Genomic DNA, 18,242 nt, shown 5'->3' on the forward strand with positions numbered 1-18,242 from the left:
AATATAGTTAGTAAGATTAAGCATGAGATGGAAGTTTAAAGAGGGAATAGTGAGTATGCGAGACGCAAACGCAAGATGGGAGAAAATTTCTGAAATTAACCGGGCAGCATTATTCCATAGAGGAAGATAAACATGCAGGAAACCTTTGTTGGTCTTTTCACAGAAGCACATCATATAAGGGAATCTGGGTGGAATAGCTTTCCTGTATGATCAGAGACATTCGGTAAGTAGAATTTACCAGTAATAATATTGTGGCATGCCCGAAGAATTTCCAGGATGCGTTTGTGTTCAGTATATTTTAGATTAAATTGGTTTAGTCAGTCATCATAGGACGAATACGATAAATTGCATCGCTGGAACACCCTTCTTGAATAAAAATTAAGGCGTTTTCCACAGCCCTGGGTGGGATCATACATTTCATACCCATCACCCAAGAGAGGTTGAACACTTGTATTGAAAAGCTTGAGGTACAAACTATAATTAGTTGAACGGAGGGAATTTAGAAGTTGTCTGCTTTAAAAGCGCAACATGCGAGATGTAGTTAATGTGCATATGGAAATTTAAATTGTTGTCAACAAATATCCCCGTTTTAGCCATTTCCATGACTTTCCCCATCCCATAACTCAACTCATTCCCAGCCAACATAGAGGCATAGAGGTAGACAGCCGAGACTTGATTGTTTTAATTGAAGGATAAATTGCGTACGAGTTAACCCACTCGTTGATAAATTGAATCAATACTTTTAAATCATTGAGGTCATCTGGAAAGCAGGAAAAGTCGAATTTTGATCAAGGATCAGTTTTATTGCTAACAGTTGCACAACTTCGACTATTTCATCAAGCTCTTCACAAGCTGACAACACATTTTCTCACCGGATTCACGATGATATATAGCACTGCGAATTCTCTCACCAGTTCAAAGAAAAATCCGATCTGTCAAAATCATTTGTATTTGCAACGTTTGACTAATATATTAACAAAGAAAATTCAGTGGATTCTCATTTGAATGAGGCACGCCAATCAAGCTTGTCGTGTCATAGAACTTCGACCAGCAGAATAAACTAGTAAAATGAGAGAAACTCTTGTAAATATAAACAATCAATCTTATTAAGATTTGACATCTGGGAAAAGTTCAATAATAAACCACTTTTCTGTTAACCATAGCCATATCCGCTTCAACGACTTTATGTATGGGTACTATTAGGTACTTTCGATGGAAAGTATCGATTGAAAAACATGTTGACATCCCTCTATATGTTCAAAGCAGACATTAGATAACTTCAATTTTCCTAAAACTTTCTGAACAAAACAAGACCAAATACCTTGACAATTTCAAAATACTTTATTGACTTTTAAGAACTCGCAGATGTATCAAAAACCATTTATTTCAATCAAAGTTACCTCTCAGTTATCTGAACCGAAGAGTTCTTGAACCAAGAATTCCTAATTGTTCGTCTTCCTCTCTTCCCATCCCAAACAGTCCAAGCTGTTTCCATTCTCAAGAGTCTGAGCACAAGAGCTCAGACAACACGTTCCATCTTCTTGTGCAGTTGCTCCATATGACCGTCCATTGCTCACCAGAAGAACCAAACTGAATGAACAAAGTGAAAGAAACTCTCGTATATATAGCAAGTCTTATCAAGATTGCTTTTTATTAAGTTTCACGGAATAAACCCTAAAAGTTTATTTTAATTTTTCAGATTGTTATCAATTATCAAGTCAAATTAATTCATTTCTCAATTCTGTATTTTTTGATTTTCAGTGATTTATCTTCATATTATCACAACATTTATTTATTTATTACGCTCTCTCGGAGACGTGGTGAAAACCAGTAATCACATAAAATATTTAAAAAAAAAACAATAAAAAACAGAAGACAAACACAATTTATAGAAGAAAAATGATAAGGAAAGGGTAGTAAAGATGAGGAGAGTAGGAAAAAATGAACATTTAAAGAACAGAAACTAAGAAAAGATTATGATCGGTTGTGTCGTGTCAAAATTTGTTTAATTGCGTACTTAAGGTACGATTAATAACAAAATTACGTCTAAGTTTAGGACTTTTCGTGGCTCGTTCAGAAATAAAGTCTTAGGACTAAGACCCGCAACGCTGTTCATCTTCAAGGAACTTTCCAAACACTATTTAGTGAGAGTAAAGTACTTCGAAATACTTTTGTAAATTTGTAACTCCTAATATTTTTAAACATGGAGATGCTTTTTGTTTTCAGTCAAACTTATCTTTCTTTTTTTTTTCGATATTGCTACATCAAGGGGTTTGCACGTTTCGTGGCTCGTTCAGAAATAAAGTGGAGTTGAGCGGTCTGGAACTTGCTTCCCACAAGAAGAAAGCAGTTGGAGCAGGTTATTGCAGCATTGAGTTATTGTTGCAAGCTGACAGCTGTCTGCCATCCTGAATTAAACAATTTCGATAATGTTTTAACTTTATTTTCATTGGTTTTTTAAAGAATTTTTCATAGAGAAAAATAGTTCGAAGTACAAAGAAAAAAGAAGAAAGCGTAAGGAAAATTTCTTACCCGGGAACGCTCGATACATGCAGATAACAAGCAGTGTCCTACAGAATGGAGCTGTTCACACGAAGAATCGGAACGTCTCCGACGTCTCGAATCGGAACGTCTCCGACGTTCCCGGGTAAGGAATTTTCCTTACGCTTTCTTCTTTTTTCTTTGTACTTCGAACTATTTTTCTCTTTGAAAAATTCTTTAAAAAACTAATGAAAATAAAGTTAAAACATTATCAAAATTGTTTAATTCAGGATGGCAGACAGCTGTCAACTGAGAGCTGAGAGGCAATGGATCTGAGAGGCTGGGAATCATTCTGGGAGTTCTTATGTCCAGTTATCGACGATGATTGACTGAGAAATGGGCACTTTCCGTGGCTTCTGTTGCATTTTCGGTCCTTCAGCTAGAGACTTCAACGTTTACTGGGCACTGCACAATCATGTTTGTAGTTCAAATAATGGAGATTCCCTTATTCTGCTCTGTTGGCAATTTCCACTGTCAGAACAGATGAGGAATGACGTCAGTGAGAGGAGGTTCTGATTACTCTGAAGGCCTGTAGACGTTCGTGATATTTAAGCCGGCGTCAGTTTCGATAGATAATTGATTCAAAACGTGATCATTTTATTATTGTACAGTTTGAAGTCAATTAACTGCAGTTTATCCAATTTTATTTCATTTTGAGAAAGTATGTGAGGATGATGCTTGGCAATTATCTCAATCACCTTTTTAGAGTGATCTATTCAGAAGGTCTTCTTTCAAATGCCATGAGTTTCATTCTGAAGTTTGAAAGTAATAGTAAGGTGAAATACTTCCTTGTCAGCGATATCACGATACCGAGCATTCAGCTCATTTACACTCCATTGTATGATAGCTTTGATAGCTGGCCGTATTTGAACGGATTTGTTCAGGATTTGATTTAAATCTCTACAGCGTGACGTAGGGGAGGGTGTAGGAAGTCGAATTGTTACCGGGCGATGCAAACCATCTTAGCATCGCCGAAGCCCAAAAAATCCGGAGCACTCTCTGAGCCCCTCCTTTGCGATTCAGCTTGAAACAGGGGAAAAATCAGCTTGAAATTTCTGGGTTGATTTCCATATGGGTTTTGGCCTTTTTGCGGTTGCATTGGTTGACTTCTGCCCTGCGATGAAACTCTCGTGTTTTCTAAAATGATATTTGGTAGGTTTACATAGTAATTGTTAGCAAGATGTAAGAAATAGATTCTTCATTCAAAATTTACAAAAAATCAATTTTTTGCTTCAGTAACTTTATAAACGCGAATTAGCAAAAGTTGCTTTAAAAGTTACGACAAATTGTAGACTGTTATTGTCGGTGAAAGTTGTGAGGTTAAAAAGTTTTTAAAGAAAATTATTCCACAAAATTGTATTTTATTTTCAAAAAGATATGAAAGAATAGTTGAAAACCCGTTTAAAATTCTAAATAAATGAATTTGTTGTTCCGTGATGTTTCCTTCTAGTTGTTTGATCATTCAGGAGCAAATCATCTTCTGAATCACTATTACTATCCGAATCTGAGTTCAAAAGTGCTTTATCTTCTCGTGCTTTCAGTTTATGTCTTTTTCTTTTTTCTTTGATCAGAACTGGTGTTATGCAAATAGTTGTACAAGCCATCTGAAATCAATAATTTATTTGTCCATGGGTCTCAATTGCCTACCATAGCCATAAATCCATAAAACACCGAGTTCCATCCATACCAATGTTGAAGGTTTGGAATCATAAATTGTCCAATCGCAGATCCACAACTTCCTGTTCCATCAATTATTCCAGTAACTGTCGCAAGTGCTTCTGCATTTCCTTTCAACTTGTCACTTTTACCAAGATCTGCCACTACTGAACTGGATATCATGTTAAGTGGCCCGCCAACACAAAATCCAGTTACAAGAAGTAGGAAAGCATTCCAAGAGTAAGAAGCTGGGGATTCTGAAATTTCGAGTTAAGGTTTAATAATAAGTTCTCGCACTCGCGTGAATAAATATACAACGACACAAACGACGCGATGAGCATGTAGAAAATTAATGAGGTTCTTGATTTCATTCTGTCAGATGCAGCTCCTGCTACCACTGATGCAAGGATTCCTCCTACATCATACCATGTCGATAAAGCATCTGCAAATGTCTCTGGCCAGTTGAGACCGCTAAAAGAGCGTTTTGTATTAACACTTTAAAATATAAACCCACTCATGTAGATAGTAGGGCAGCCAGAAGAAAAACCCGTCGTTTACAAATTTGAGGCAGGCAAATGCCAGAGAAAACTGAAAACATTAATTATTTTTCGAAAGAGATTCAAGACACTTACGGAGATCACTCCTGGAATTAGCCAAGTTTTGAAAAATCCTAAAGCCGGAGGTCTGTTTGGAAGAAGCTCTTGTTTTTCTTTATTTTCCGAATCATGTGGGAAGCTGTGATCTTTAAAATACTAATTTTCAGACTAACAATAATTAGAAACGCTCACCTATATCCCAAGGAGCTGAAGGTAACTGCCAGTAAACAATCATACTGTATCCAAGAAGCAACGAACAGATTATAAGGAATGGGTACTGAAAGTCCATTATCCATAACTAACTAATGTAGTAGTTTTAATAATTACCTCGTATCCTAGGGACAATGCATGACTAGCTATCAATGTTCCAATGATATTTCCAGTACTTCCACACGCGGACCATATTCCCATTACAGTACCTCGTGCGTCTTTTCCAAACCAATTTCCCATAATTGCAACTTCAATTGGCCATCCAACAGATTGTGAGAATCCATTGCAAATCCATAGGAAAATGTACAGGGGTGCAGAATAAAAATGATATTTTTCTGTTAGAAAACCAAAACAGAAAACTGAAATCGCAGACATTGCCATTCCAAAACTCAACATTTTTCTGGGATTGTAATGATCTCCAAGAGTTCCGCTTACGAATAAACCCTGAAACAGAAATATTTTTAAATTCTATTTATAAATGTATTATTTACAATTGCATAAGTTATCATGAAACTTGTATCCAAAACTCCTAGGAATCTGGTAGCATGTTCTTCGGATTCCATAAATGGAGTTCCTGTCGAGTTACTGGTCCAAGTGTGAATAATTGAAGGTTTTACTGTGGCAAGCGTTTTTCTTGTTGCATGGATCATGGCAAAGCTGTAAGTTTAACATCTTTAAGTTGATAGTTTTTAGTTTTTTTGAAAATTTTCAGATATTCGAAAGCTCTAAAAAAGAGCATTTTCCATTTTTGATTTTGTATCTTTTCAGTATTGTTCAGAATTTCAGGATAGTTTTAAAAAAATTACCTGAAAAATGTATGAATAAAAACTATATATTGGTTTCTGGTCCATGTTTCCCCAGTGATTCTTGTTAGGAAGTCTTCATTTCCACTGCGCGGCCGTATTCGAGGCATACGCCTATAAAAATTAATACTTGAGGAGACTTGAGGGTCGAGAAGAGGTTTGAAATTTGAAAAAAATGCAGCAAAAAAGAAACTTTCAGGTAGTATTGTTTGTGCTACCAATTTGAACTTTTCATATAAAAATTGTATACGCAAACATTTCGAACAATTTTTTTTTCTAAATTTGTCTTATAAAGTTTGATTCAACGTAAAGGAAAAGAAAACAGTAAACTAGAATTTTTTAAATTTTAGTTGGGGAGGAAACTTAGAGGCATGATTATAATATGATTTAACTTGGTACGTCTGATAAAATCCAAAATACATTTTTTAGGAATTTTCTAGAAGTATTATTCGAACAATGTTGTTTTAAAACCGAAATTCCAAACGGTGAGCACTGTAAGAAACATTTTGTGAAAATTTTTATTTGTGTTCTCTTGCCATACTTTTTACGAGAGTTCACAAAATCAGTTTAGAGAATAGAGAAGTTCAGTTTTCTGCAATTCTAAAAAAAAGGGCAATTGTTGAAAAACTTGGCATGTATGTTCATTAATATCTGTGATTCATCAACTTTTTATGATGTTTCTTTTTGAAAACAAAAGAAGTAGAACAGGAAGAGTATTGAAAAGGAAAAGTGTTCTCTTGGTGGTTCTATGTGTATATTATGTGGATATCTTCCAACGAGACGCAGACAGTGTGAGGTTTGTCGTCAGTTGCGCTGCTTGCAATCTTGGGTGTGCTGTGTTGGATGAGGAAAAGTGAAACAATTTATATAAAGTTCAAAGAATTAGTTATTTGAGATTCAACTAGCATTTATTCATTTCAACATTATGACAAGTTTGATCATCGGTTTTTTGTGAGATCTGAAAATTAAAAAAAATTAATATTTGCATAGACTGATCAATATTGTGCTCACCTTTTCGTGTTTGTTTTCTTTCCACTCTCGCCATATAACTGGAGAAATGCATAGAGCAGAACACACAACCTGAAATTGGGATACTTTAAATATTTGTATTTTTGAAGAACCTTTATCTGTTCCTAAAAGTAATATTATTCTAATTATTTTTTTAGCTTACCATAATCATAAACCCGTAGAATATGGCATCCCATCCAAGCCAATTTCGTACCAATGGGATTAGCCATTGACCAATTGCAGAGCCAACACTTCCAGTACCATCAATTATTCCAGTTACTGTTGAAAGGGCTTCTGCGTTGCCACGTAGCATTTCAGATCTACCAAGATCTGAAGTAATGCATCCGGCAATCATATTAAGTGGACCTCCAATGAAGAATCCAACAATAAGAAGAATGAATGCATTCCAGTAGTAAGATATTGGTGAATCTGAAAAATAATTTCTTTGCTATACAAATTTAGCTTCAAAATTCGTTTTCAAACATTTCAGTAAATATCTAAATTAACAGTTATTGAAATAATGAATATATATTTTGCCAGTTGACAATTTTTTTAATAAAATGAAAGACATCCAAGGTATGAGCTCCCGAAGTTGGGCAATCAAATTAATCAAGGTTCATCACTTTTTCAAAAATATTTATGAGAACTCACGGGCATACGCAAATAGGGTAACTGTGGAAAAGAGAAGCATTGTGAAAACAAGTATTGTTCTCGATTTCATTCTATCCTGAAATCAAATTTCATTTAGACTTCAAAATTTACAACATTTCAAATTCATAAAATTAACAAAGTAGTTACCGAAAGTGCTCCTGCAATAATGGACGAAATGATTCCTCCAACATCATACCAGGCAGCAAGACCATCAGCCGTGGATTCTTTCCAGTTGAGTCCACTGAAAACGAGAATGTTTAGCTCACTCAATGTTCATTCGAAAGCTCACTTGTGCAAGTAAAATGGTAGCCAAAAGAAGAAACCATCGTTTACAAGTTTTAGGCAAAGATAAGAGATGGCAAACTGAAAATGTGTACGTTCGCATTAGAAGTTCAAAATATTTCACACTCACTGCAAGAACTCCAGGAAGTAACCAAGCTCTGAAGAATCCTAGTGGTGGTGGTCTTTCATTATCATCACTAGGAATTTCCTTGATATCAGAACCTTCAATTTGTTGTTTCACCTCCCATGGAGCAGATGGTAAATTGAAGAAAATAATAATACTATAGGTGAAAAGAGCTGTTGAAATTATCAGAAATGGATATTGATATCCGATGTTAACTGTCCAACTTGCAATCAATGTTGCCAAAATGTTACCAACACTTGCATTAGTGCTCCACGCACCAATTACTGCCCCTCGAGCTGTTTTTCCAAACCAGTTGCCCATTATACAGACTTCTAACGGCCATCCCACAGATTGGAAAAATCCATTTGATATCCAAAGAACTGCATAAAGAGGTGCAGAGTAAAAATGCGAAACTTCAGTAACAAAACCAAAAGTGAACACAGAAATTGCAGAAAGAGCCATTCCAAGAGCAAGAATTCGGCGAGGATTGTAGTGATCTCCAAGTGTTCCACAAATGTAGAGACCCTGAAATATATATATATCAAAGTGTTGGAAATTGAAAAAAAAGTATCTTACAATAGAATAAGTTATCATAAAACCAGTGTCCAAAGCTCCCAGGAACTCTGTTGCAGACTGTTCAGAATCAAATAGAGGACCATCTGGAGATGATGAATTGTCTGTCCATACATTTATAAGAGATGGTTTTACAGTTGACAAGGTTTTTCTAGCGGCATGAATCAACACGTATCTGAAAATATCAATCCATACAAAGCAGAATTGTTGTCATTATTTTTCAGTTAGTTTGGACAGAGGTGAAAATAACTAGTATATTGCATGTGTGTATTTGAAATTTTTGCTTGAGTGAGCATAATTTCTATACTGTATTTTTATAAGGAAGTTTTACTAAAATTCAAAGTCCAACATGACCAAATATCATAACTGATCAATACCAAAAATGTGTCGACTTTTCAAAAGTTCAAAATTTCAATTCAGGTCAATTTTAAAATGTCAAAAACACTATAAACTTAAAAAGTTAAAAAATACTTTAAACTACTTCGATACCACTGCAACATTTATTAAATAATATATGAACTTTTCAAATAAATTTTAACGAATTAACAAAGAATGACATTATTTTAGTTTTTGAGAAACATGTTTTTCGAAATGAACACTAAAAATTCGACAGAACTGTTTTAATAGTTCAATACACAAACCACAACTCACATAATAAAAGTATGAATAAAGACTCGAACATGATATTTCGTCCATTTTTGTCCAGTAACTCTTGTCACAAAGCTCTCTTGCCTGGGAAGCACATTGGGCATTTCCAATTTGACGCAGTTATCAAACTTCAACGAAATTCAATTGAAATGACACGGAAGTCTTTGAGAGAACCGGTCCTCTATATTATCAAACTAATCGTAAGATGACACGAAGAACAAAATAGAATCAGGCGATGAAAGAAGGAGGGAAGCGATCTTTCAATAAAAAAGTGTTGTATCTTCTTTGAAATTACTTTTTTGTTTTCTGTATTTTATTGAACAATGTACCACACTTGTACCAGTATGATGTTTTATTTTGGCGAATTTCGCGGTTTGTTCAATAAATATGTTTTTATTCTTTTATGATGCTGAAAAAAGATGGAATCAGTGAAAGGGTTTTATATACAATCAAAAAGTGTTTTCTATTATTGGCGGCAAAAGAAGACACGATGTTTACAGAACAGATGAACCCAAAAAAAAAAAGACAAAAACACTAAAAACTGTCCGCTTTGTTCCATGTCTAGACACTGACACCCCAATAAACGGGAATAAAAAATAGAAACCAAGTTATTTCTTGAGCTAAAAAATAACTAGACTTCTGCTATGAAACATCTGACACATATTATACAATTGCATTAGTAGGCCTTCGTCTAATTTCCTGAATATCATCTGCTAAATTTTCATCGGAATCACTCTGTAACAGTGAATCTACCTCTTCGGAACGATGAATTCTGCGCTCTTTGTGCTCTTTCCAAAGAACTGGGACCAAGCAAAGGGCGGTGCAGAGTATCTGAAATTAAACGAAAATGAGAATTTCGAAGAAAAGCGAATAACGTTTTTGCTTCAAAACAAAAATGGTTTTTAAAAAATTCTGAAAAATCATGAAATAACTTCGAAAAAAATCAGGAACAAATGAAATAAATCAACCTTTTTTTTCAAAAATGGGAACGGCAAGACCAATCAGCGCATGGCTCCGCCCACAGTTGAACCAATTAGCGACCCCACTTCTAATTGGTTCAGGAATGGGCGGAACTAATCTCTGATTGATCTTGAAGTTCTTATTTTGGAGGACATTCAAACATGCAAGTTTGCCAGATTTGGAAATTCAACTACATTTTTTCCTGATTTTTGTTGAATTGTTTTATAAGATCTTTTTTCTCAATTAAAAAAAAAAAGAACCGTACCATGACAATAAATCCATAAAACACCGCATCCCACCCAAACCAATGCTGAACCGATGGAATAAACCATTGTCCAATTGCAGCTCCAATACTTCCAGTTCCATCAATAATTCCCGTCACTGTGGAAAGAGCTTCCGCGTTTCCACGAAGTTGATCACATTTTCCGAGATCTGCCGTAATTGAGCTTGAGATCATGTTGGCCGGTCCTCCGATGAAAAATCCGGCGACGAGTAAGAGGAATGCATTCCAGTTGTAGGATTCGGGGGAATCTGAAACTCCTGATTGAAAGATTCGAACATTTTATTGAGGCCTTACGTGCATAAATATAAAGTGAAACAGTTGCCATTAACAGCATAATAAACACAACTGGGGTTCGAGATCTCATGTGATCCGAAAAGGCTCCGGCGAGCACAGCAGCCACGATTCCTCCAACATCATACCACGTGGAAAGTGAGTCGGCGTAGGATTCGGGCCAGTGCAAGCCAGCATGAAGGTAGTATGGCAACCAGAAGAAGAAACCGTAATTAACAAGCTTCAGACACGCATAAGCCAGTGAATACTGAAAATTAAAAGTTGAGTAACTTTTCGAAATCGGTGTATGACAACGTACTGCAATAACACCTGGAAGTAACCAAGCTTTCAAGAATCCAATTGGTGGTGGTCTTTCTGTAGGCTCATCATCAGTCTCTTCCTCTTCCATTTGTTCTGGTAGAATATCACTACTCACTTCCCATGGAGCTGATGGAAGTTGAAAGAATACAAGAAAACTGTAGATGAATAAAAGGGAGCATGCAATCAGGAATGAGTACTGAAATTTTGATCATGTTACACAATTACCATGTAACCAAATACCTGATATCCCAGAAAAAGAGTGTAACTAGCTATCAATGTTCCAATTATGTTTCCAACGCTTGCACACGATGACCAAGCTCCCATAACTGCTCCACGAGCATTATGTCCAAACCAATTGCCCATAATAGAGACTTCAACAGGCCACCCGACGGATTGAATAAACCCATTCAAAATCCATAAAAACGAGTAGACCATCGGAGAGTAGAAATGAAAAGTTTCAGTTAGATATCCAAAACAGAATACAATAATTGAAGAAAGCATCATTCCAGCTGTTAGAAGGCGACGAGGATTGTAGTTGTCTCCAAGTATTCCACATATGTACAGACCCTGAATATTGGAAATTGGGTATTTTGAATATTCTATTTCGGGAAATATTTGGAATTATGTGAAGTCACTATGAGATGCTAGGAAAAAAATACAAATGACGTCACACCTTTTCCCGCAATTTTTGGTAAGGAGCCTATTGAGTGTACAATTAACTGGGAATGATTTTTTCCTGTGACAAGTCAAATAAATCTATTTCGAAATTTCAAATTGTTATACTTACAATTGCATATGCAACCAAGAATCCTGTATCCAGAACACCTAAGAATTCAGCTGCAGCTTGTTGAGATGGAAATACTGGACCATCGGGTGTTGAAGTATTTGAGATCCATGTGTGAATAAGTGATGGTTTAACAGTAGACAATGTTTTCCGAGTGGCATGAAGCATTGCATAACTAAAAAAATAATTAATCTTATATTATTTACAATCAATCAAACCTCATAAAAGTATGTACAAATATAAAAACATGATGCTTGCTCCATTTTTGACCAGTTATTCTCGTCCAAAAACTGCTGGAGCTTACATCGTTCCTGAGTCTGATTCTCGGCATATGACCACCCTGAAATTGTTGAAATTGGAAGAAATATGATTGAATGGAAACTTGTTTAATTTTTGGAGGCGAAAATAGATATGGAGGTAGGAAATGAATTATTGTGATTCTATTGCTAAAAGAGATGCATGAAAAAATATGGAAATGATATTGCGAAGCTGACAAGTACAAAGTCATGTGAATATGGATATAAATACATAAACAAACAGAAATATTCCAGAAAGCTTGCGGCACAGAAAACATAAACAAAGTAGATGATGCATTAGTATTGATTTTCAGAAATTATAATGGTTGAATAATAAATCTTGTTTTCTTTTTATGAAAAGCAATTTTTAAAATTTATTTTATCACTTTTCATCAAACTGAATCAAAAAATCTCATAGAATACTAGAAGTTGTAGAAAAAGTGGGCGTAAAACTTTAAATTTTACCGTAACTAGCATTAAAGGCGCATATGGTTCACCGGTTGGGTCTCGAGGCGATTCCGTATTTTGAATGAGCGTTTTCTGAACTATTTAATTATCCAATTTTTAAGTGTCTTACGTTTCGAAATCGCGTTTCCTATTTATTTAAATTTAATTTAAAATTATTAATATTGCAAACACTTATTTCGTTATAATTAAAAAATTCCCATAATCAAATGTTCAAAGTCGTTAATGAGAGAAACAAAATTCAATTTTCGATATCAAATTTGATGAGACAGCCCACACGTGTTGATAAAATTGAAAATGACTATTCCTATTGACCCCCAGTCCTGTCTCGTGTAATTGCAAACGTGGACTACCGCACTCTCTCAATTCCCTCTGTTTTTTCTCTGTTAGACCTAATTTCGAAATCCGTTCCTCATCGTTTCCTTTTTGCATTTTTTTTAATCTTTGAACAATTTTGCAAATAAACTTGCAGGGTACACAATAATGTCATCTAAAATGACCGCCGAAAGAAAAGCAATTCTCATGCAAGAGGCTCAAGCTCTTGGAGACGAAATTCGACAGCTAAAACTCGACAAGGCCGATCAAGCAATTGTGAGTTTATCGATTTTTTGCTACATTGTTAATTTAAACGAAATTCAGTCAGAAACAAACAAATAATCGTTTAATTTCCAAAATTAGATAGACTTTTTACATGTATCGTTTTTTTTCGCATTTTTGAACAAATAAAGGATACCCGTTCATGTCTGATCTTCTATTTTAATGAAACGCGTTTGCAATCCGCATAGTTTTCTCACCAAATTCATAAAATTGTGACGAACTTTCACATCTTCAGTAAAATGTTTCGAACTATTACGAGTAGGCTGGCTTTCTCAGTTCGGCAGGCTGAAGAAACTGTAAAACCGCGGATTGCATATGCACAGAGAAGTGGACGACGAGTATTCTTGAATAACATGAAATTCCACCAATACATGCTTTTTCAGATCAAAGAGAAAGTCGCACTGATGCAAGCGAAAAGAAAGGAGGCAGGCGAGACCGGTGCACCCGAAAAACCCGGAAAGTTTGTTCTGAAAACAGGAAAGGGAACTCGTGACTACGGACCAGCTCAATCGGCTCTTCGCAATTCTGTGTTACAGACAGTCACTGAAACATTCAATAGATATGGTGCAGAGACCATTGATACACCAGTATTCGAGCTTCGTGATGTTCTGATGGGAAAATATGGCGAGGAAGGAGGAAAACTTGTATATGATCTTCAAGATCAAGGAGGAGAGCTTCTATCATTGCGTTATGATCTCACTGTTCCATTTGCACGATACTTGGCAATGAACAAAATCACGAATATTACAAGATATCAAATTGCGAAAGTATACAGAAGAGATCAACCTGTAATGTCTCGTGGACGGTACCGCGAGTTCTATCAATGCGATTTTGATATTGCCGGACAGTATGACCTTATGCTTCCGGAGGCTGAGTGTCTGGGAATTGTTGATGAGTTGCTCACGAAACTGGAAATTGGAGAGTTTTTCATTAATGTAAGGCATTTATTAACAATCATTTTAATTCGAATTGTGTTGTTTCAGCTCAATCACCGTCTGATCCTCGAAGGAATGTTTGCCGTTTCCGGTATTCCTGCTAAAGATTTCAAAACAATTTGCTCATCGGTCGATAAGCTTGACAAAACTCCATGGGAAGATGTTGAACAAGAAATGATTAATGAAAAGTTCCTAACTAAAGAGCAGACTGGAAAGCTGGGAGAACTTGTTCGATTCCGAGAGCTCAATAGCGATCTCAACAATTTGGAACTTCTTGAAAAAATGTCACAACTCCCAGATCTCGGGCAAAATGACAAGTTTAAAAAGGGAGCCGAAGAACTGAAGGTGTTAATTGAGTACCTCAATGTCGATGGAGTGACCACTGTTCGATACGAACCATCCCTTGCCAGAGGTCTTGATTATTATACAGGTGCAATCTATGAAGCAGTCGCTCCTAGTATGTTTTTAAATATTGAATCGACTATTCAAATTGTTTAATTTCAGAAGCTCTTGAAGGAACTGCTGTTGAAAACTCAGAGGATACTGCTGGACAACCAGTCGGAGTAGGATCAGTAGCTGCCGGTGGACGATACGATGGATTGGTTAAAATGTTCGACTCAAAAGCCAATGTTCCATGTTGCGGTGTTTCTTTTGGTATCGAACGTCTGTTTGCTATCATGGAAGCTCGACAGAAAGTTGCCATTCGTACGACGCAAACCGAAGTCTATGTTGCATCTGCTCAAAAGAATTTGGTCAGGGATCGCAAGAAGTTGGTAAAGATGCTTCGATCTGCTGGAATCAAGACTGAAATGGCACTGAAGGCTAATCCGAAATTGTTAACGCAATTCCAGTATGCTGAGGAAAGACGTATTCCGCTTGCTATTGTTATTGGAGAGCAGGAGCTTAAAGATGGAGTTGTCAAGTTGCGAAATGTGGTCACCAGAGACGAACAGGTAATTTTTCTAATATAATTTTTCCGATATCACAATTAAATATTTTCAGACTATTAAACTCGACCAGCTGATCACTGCCGTTCGTGACACTCTTGCCGCCCTCTAAACAATCGATAATTTCTTGTTTTCTTAGCTTTCTAATTCTCTGCGTTCACCTCACTTCAGCTTTTATGTCCCTCTTTCCAGTCATCATAATTCATATTTCCTGTTTTATTGATTTTTGCATAGTCGGTGTTTGACTTGTTTGTTTTTCTCCTTTTTTTGTTCCAGATTTCATATTTATTTTTGTTGGTTTGAAAATTCAGAACTTATCACATTTCCTTTTGGTTTAGAATTTTCTATTTTGATTGAAAGGTTTCTCAATCCTTACTCAAATTTCTTATTTGTGTTTTCACAGATTTAAAAGAACTCGTAGTTCATAATTTATTTCAGAATTTGCCATCATGTCGATGTCAAAGTCTTCTTACTCGCAATACAACCGGAAAAATTGGGAAGATTCAGATTTTCCAATTCTCTGTGAGACATGTCTCGGAAATAATCCATATATGAGAATGGTAAGTTTATTATTTAATTTAAAGTTTTAGACATTTTCGTTCTATAGTTTTTCCTTCTAATTCACATTTTTCAGATGAAGGACAAATATGGCAGAGAATGCAAAATCTGTGAGCGCCCATTCACCACCTTCAGATGGCAACCAGGAAAGGGAGCTCGTTACAAGAACACTGAACTTTGTCAAACATGTGCTAAAGTGAAGAATGTGTGCCAGACATGCATGTTCGATTTGGAATATGGATTGCCTGTCCAAGTGCGTGATCACGAACTTCAAATTGCTGATAATATCCCGAAACAAGGAGCAAATCGCGATTTCTTTTTGCAAAATGTGGAGAGGTACGTCTTTAATATTTTCTATGATGATGTTTTGCTACAAACATTAAGGAATAAGTTCGCATCCTAGGAAAAAACATCGAAAAAAATTGATTCTGTTTCAAAGAATATCAAAAAATTGGAAAAAGAGTGCAGAAAATTTACAAAAACTTTCTTAAATCAAAATTTATTTATGATATGTTGATGAGAAAAAACAGGAAAACATATAATTTTGTTTCTAAAAAGAGGAAAAATAGTCAAATTTCAAGCTATTTTTCGAAAAATCGAATTTTTTACCGAAATACCGGTGAATCGAAAAAGGAAAATATTATATTTTTGATTTTCTTGAAAATCAAGGAACCGACTCCCTTAGTTCACATCTTAGTTTATTTTAGCTATTTCTACATGGACAAAAATCAATGAAATTACTTTTTTTTTCAGAACTCTTGGACAAGGTGACGGAACTCAGCCGATTGCACAAATCGCAAATAACATGGATCAGGCGGCACACGATCGTCTTCGTAGAATGGGTCGTACTCAACCATACTACAAACGAAATGCACCACACATTTGCTCATTCTTTGTCAAAGGAGAATGTAAAAGAGGAGAAGAATGCCCATATCGCCACGAGAAGCCAACCGATCCAGATGATCCATTGTCCCGTCAAAACATTCGTGATCGTTATTACGGAACGAATGATCCAGTCGCTGAGAAGATTCTCAATCGTGCAGCTGCTGCTCCGACTCTTTCTCCACCTGCAGACACTACTATCACTACATTGTACATTGGAAATCTGGGTCCGTCTGGAGCTCAGCAAGTTACCGAAAAAGATTTGAATGATTTCTTTTATCAATATGGAGATATTCGTTGTCTTCGTGTGCTAACAGAGAAAGGATGTGCATTTATTGAGTTTACAACTCGTGAAGCTGCCGAACGTGCAGCTGAAAGATCATTCAACAAGACTTTTATCAAAGGAAAAAGATTGACGATTAGATGGGGAGAACCACAGGCCAAGAGAGCAGCAGATAACTCAAATTATGTTACTCCAGTACCATCAGTACCGATTTGTAAGTTTCTTTTCAATTTCAACAATAGAAACATAATTTTGAACAGATTATTTGCAATCAAAATGCGCCAGTTTGGCATGTTCTCCCAATCTTTTTCATTAAAACTTATTGAATAAATATAGAAAATCAATGACGTTCCAATAATTTTTGAGCACTTCTTTAATTGTTCAACTAAAATAAAAGCTATTCTCAGCAATAATATCATCAAAAAATTGCTCAGAAACTCGAAACACTAAAAGCGAAATTTTTTTTGATTTTACTAAAAATCGAAAATCGATAGAAATTCTTAGAAATTTTACCATAGAATATATTTTTTTAAATCAAATTTTGTTTATGTTAATGAAAACATGTAAATTTCTTCTAATAAGAAGAACAGTTACCGAAATTTTAAGCTATTCTTCGAAATATCAACAAAAAAAACGAAATGGTCGATTTTAGAAAAAAAAATCGAAAAACCGACACCCTTGATTCAGAGATTAAGAAAATATTGTTCTATTTATGTATATTCGATCACATAATTTACTTGAAAAATATTTGGAAAACATGCTACACTGGCATATTTTGTAGAATTGCTGGTCGGCACTGAATCTTTTTGAAACCTCTCGTTGTGACAAATTTTGATGTGAATTCTCTTCAAGGGAACAATTTTTAATCGCATCGTTTTCCACACACCAAAAATTGTTTCTAAAAGAAGATTTTTTCAACCAATCCTAAAGAGAAAAATGTTTCTTTATTTCGTTTTCTATTGTTGGCAGTTAGGTTAGGTGTCATGTTTCAAAAGCGGATTGGCGCCAGTCTTCCAACAATCATTATTTCCACATTCCCATGTTTCCCTTCCATGTACATTTTCTTAAATATTTTAATTTTCAGTGCCAGTGCCAGATGGTCTCGCCCCTTCAACATCATCACAACAAAGATTCACAGGATCAATGCCACGTCCACCAGCGCCACCAACTTTCGCTGCGCCAAGAAGTCTTGTTGTACCAAATGTACGGCCAGTGAAGGCTGGAGGTCAGTTTTATTTTTTTGAAGACGAATATTAGTATTAAAATATTTTCCAGAATCAAGCGGTGCGTCATCATCATCATCGATTTATTATCCGAGTCAAGATCCAACCCGTCTTGGCGCCAAGGGTGACGTTATTGAGTAAATTTTCAATTAGTTTATCACTTTCCTTTTCATTCTGTCCTCGTTCTGTAATTTTTCTTTCCATTTTTATTGTGTTTTGTTCAAACTTTAAAAAGAATCTTCCGTTCTTTTCTGAAAAAACTCCCTAATTATTCTTCTTCGGTCTCATGTTCGTTCTTACAATAAACATTTTTCGAACTTTCTAATTCTGATATTATCATTTTATT

At 35.6% G+C, this 18,242-nt stretch overlaps 5 protein-coding genes and 3 non-coding genes across 11 annotated transcripts; 3 read left to right on the forward strand and 5 right to left on the reverse strand.

Moving 5' to 3' along the window:
• Nucleotides 1-1,398: 1,398 nt before the first annotated feature.
• Nucleotides 1,399-1,583, reverse strand: T11G6.11. The gene has a single exon (NR_131605.1). It is a non-coding gene; the product is annotated as an Unclassified non-coding RNA T11G6.11 (non-coding RNA).
• Nucleotides 1,584-3,882: 2,299 nt separating this feature from the next.
• T11G6.4 (Major facilitator superfamily (MFS) profile domain-containing protein) lies at nt 3,883-5,920 on the reverse strand. Its single transcript, NM_069609.8, has 9 exons — nt 5,810-5,920; nt 5,495-5,660; nt 5,121-5,447; nt 4,986-5,070; nt 4,830-4,939; nt 4,712-4,785; nt 4,499-4,668; nt 4,189-4,454; nt 3,883-4,145 (listed from the first exon to the last, which is right to left on the reverse strand). The coding sequence occupies exons 1-9, from the start codon at nt 5,914-5,916 to the stop codon at nt 3,951-3,953; spliced, it is 1,500 nt and encodes a 499-aa protein (NP_502010.3). The 5' UTR covers nt 5,917-5,920; the 3' UTR covers nt 3,883-3,950.
• On the reverse strand, nt 5,389-5,409 carry 21ur-15057. Its single transcript, NR_056578.1, has one exon.
• Nucleotides 5,921-6,655: 735 nt separating the features above from the next.
• On the reverse strand, nt 6,656-9,224 carry T11G6.3 (Major facilitator superfamily (MFS) profile domain-containing protein). Its single transcript, NM_069610.6, has 9 exons — nt 9,096-9,224; nt 8,448-8,619; nt 7,878-8,396; nt 7,755-7,828; nt 7,613-7,706; nt 7,466-7,541; nt 6,978-7,243; nt 6,818-6,886; nt 6,656-6,764 (listed from the first exon to the last, which is right to left on the reverse strand). The coding sequence occupies exons 1-9, from the start codon at nt 9,194-9,196 to the stop codon at nt 6,708-6,710; spliced, it is 1,428 nt and encodes a 475-aa protein (NP_502011.1). The 5' UTR covers nt 9,197-9,224; the 3' UTR covers nt 6,656-6,707.
• A 241-nt stretch (nt 9,225-9,465) lies between these two features.
• On the reverse strand, nt 9,466-12,483 carry T11G6.2 (Sugar phosphate exchanger 3; the record flags this gene model as incomplete). 2 transcript variants are annotated; one of them, NM_001083233.4, is made up of 8 exons in its annotated part: nt 9,466-9,923; nt 10,318-10,583; nt 10,630-10,873; nt 10,925-11,122; nt 11,167-11,493; nt 11,714-11,885; nt 11,929-12,050; nt 12,472-12,483. In NM_001083233.4, the coding sequence occupies 8 exons, from the start codon at nt 12,481-12,483 to the stop codon at nt 9,756-9,758; spliced, it is 1,509 nt and encodes a 502-aa protein (NP_001076702.1). In that variant the 3' UTR covers nt 9,466-9,755. The 2 variants fall into 2 exon arrangements, with proteins under 2 accessions (NP_001076702.1, NP_001076703.1); NM_001083234.3 differs by lacking the exon at nt 12,472-12,483 and having other exon boundaries at nt 9,472-9,923.
• mir-8208 lies at nt 10,106-10,167 on the forward strand. The gene has a single exon (NR_131606.1). It is a non-coding gene; the product is annotated as a pre-microRNA mir-8208 (primary transcript).
• A 460-nt stretch (nt 12,484-12,943) lies between the features above and the next one.
• Nucleotides 12,944-15,271, forward strand: hars-1 (Histidine--tRNA ligase). Of its 2 annotated transcripts, none has more exons than NM_001028202.5 (5): nt 12,944-13,062; nt 13,452-14,003; nt 14,052-14,460; nt 14,508-14,956; nt 15,006-15,271. In NM_001028202.5, exons 1-5 carry the CDS (start codon nt 12,955-12,957, stop codon nt 15,060-15,062), a joined length of 1,575 nt encoding a protein of 524 aa, NP_001023373.2. In that variant the 5' UTR covers nt 12,944-12,954; the 3' UTR covers nt 15,063-15,271. The 2 variants fall into 2 exon arrangements, with proteins under 2 accessions (NP_001023373.2, NP_001023374.1); NM_001028203.7 differs by lacking the exon at nt 12,944-13,062 and adding an exon at nt 13,304-13,406 and having other exon boundaries at nt 15,006-15,269.
• Nucleotides 15,272-15,388: 117 nt separating this feature from the next.
• rbm-22 (Pre-mRNA-splicing factor RBM22) lies at nt 15,389-18,219 on the forward strand (the record flags this gene model as incomplete). 2 transcript variants are annotated; one of them, NM_069613.9, is made up of 5 exons in its annotated part: nt 15,389-15,510; nt 15,585-15,844; nt 16,262-16,887; nt 17,758-17,898; nt 17,949-18,219. In NM_069613.9, 5 exons carry the CDS (start codon nt 15,400-15,402, stop codon nt 18,035-18,037), a joined length of 1,227 nt encoding a protein of 408 aa, NP_502014.2. The 2 variants fall into 2 exon arrangements, with proteins under 2 accessions (NP_502014.2, NP_001293970.1); NM_001307041.3 differs by lacking the exons at nt 15,389-15,510; nt 15,585-15,844; nt 16,262-16,887 and having other exon boundaries at nt 17,817-17,898; nt 17,949-18,037.
• Between the last annotated feature and the right edge of the window lie 23 nt (nt 18,220-18,242).

This window comes from Caenorhabditis elegans, chromosome IV (assembly GCF_000002985.6).
Source record: "Caenorhabditis elegans chromosome IV".
NCBI lineage: Eukaryota > Metazoa > Nematoda > Chromadorea > Rhabditida > Rhabditidae > Caenorhabditis > Caenorhabditis elegans.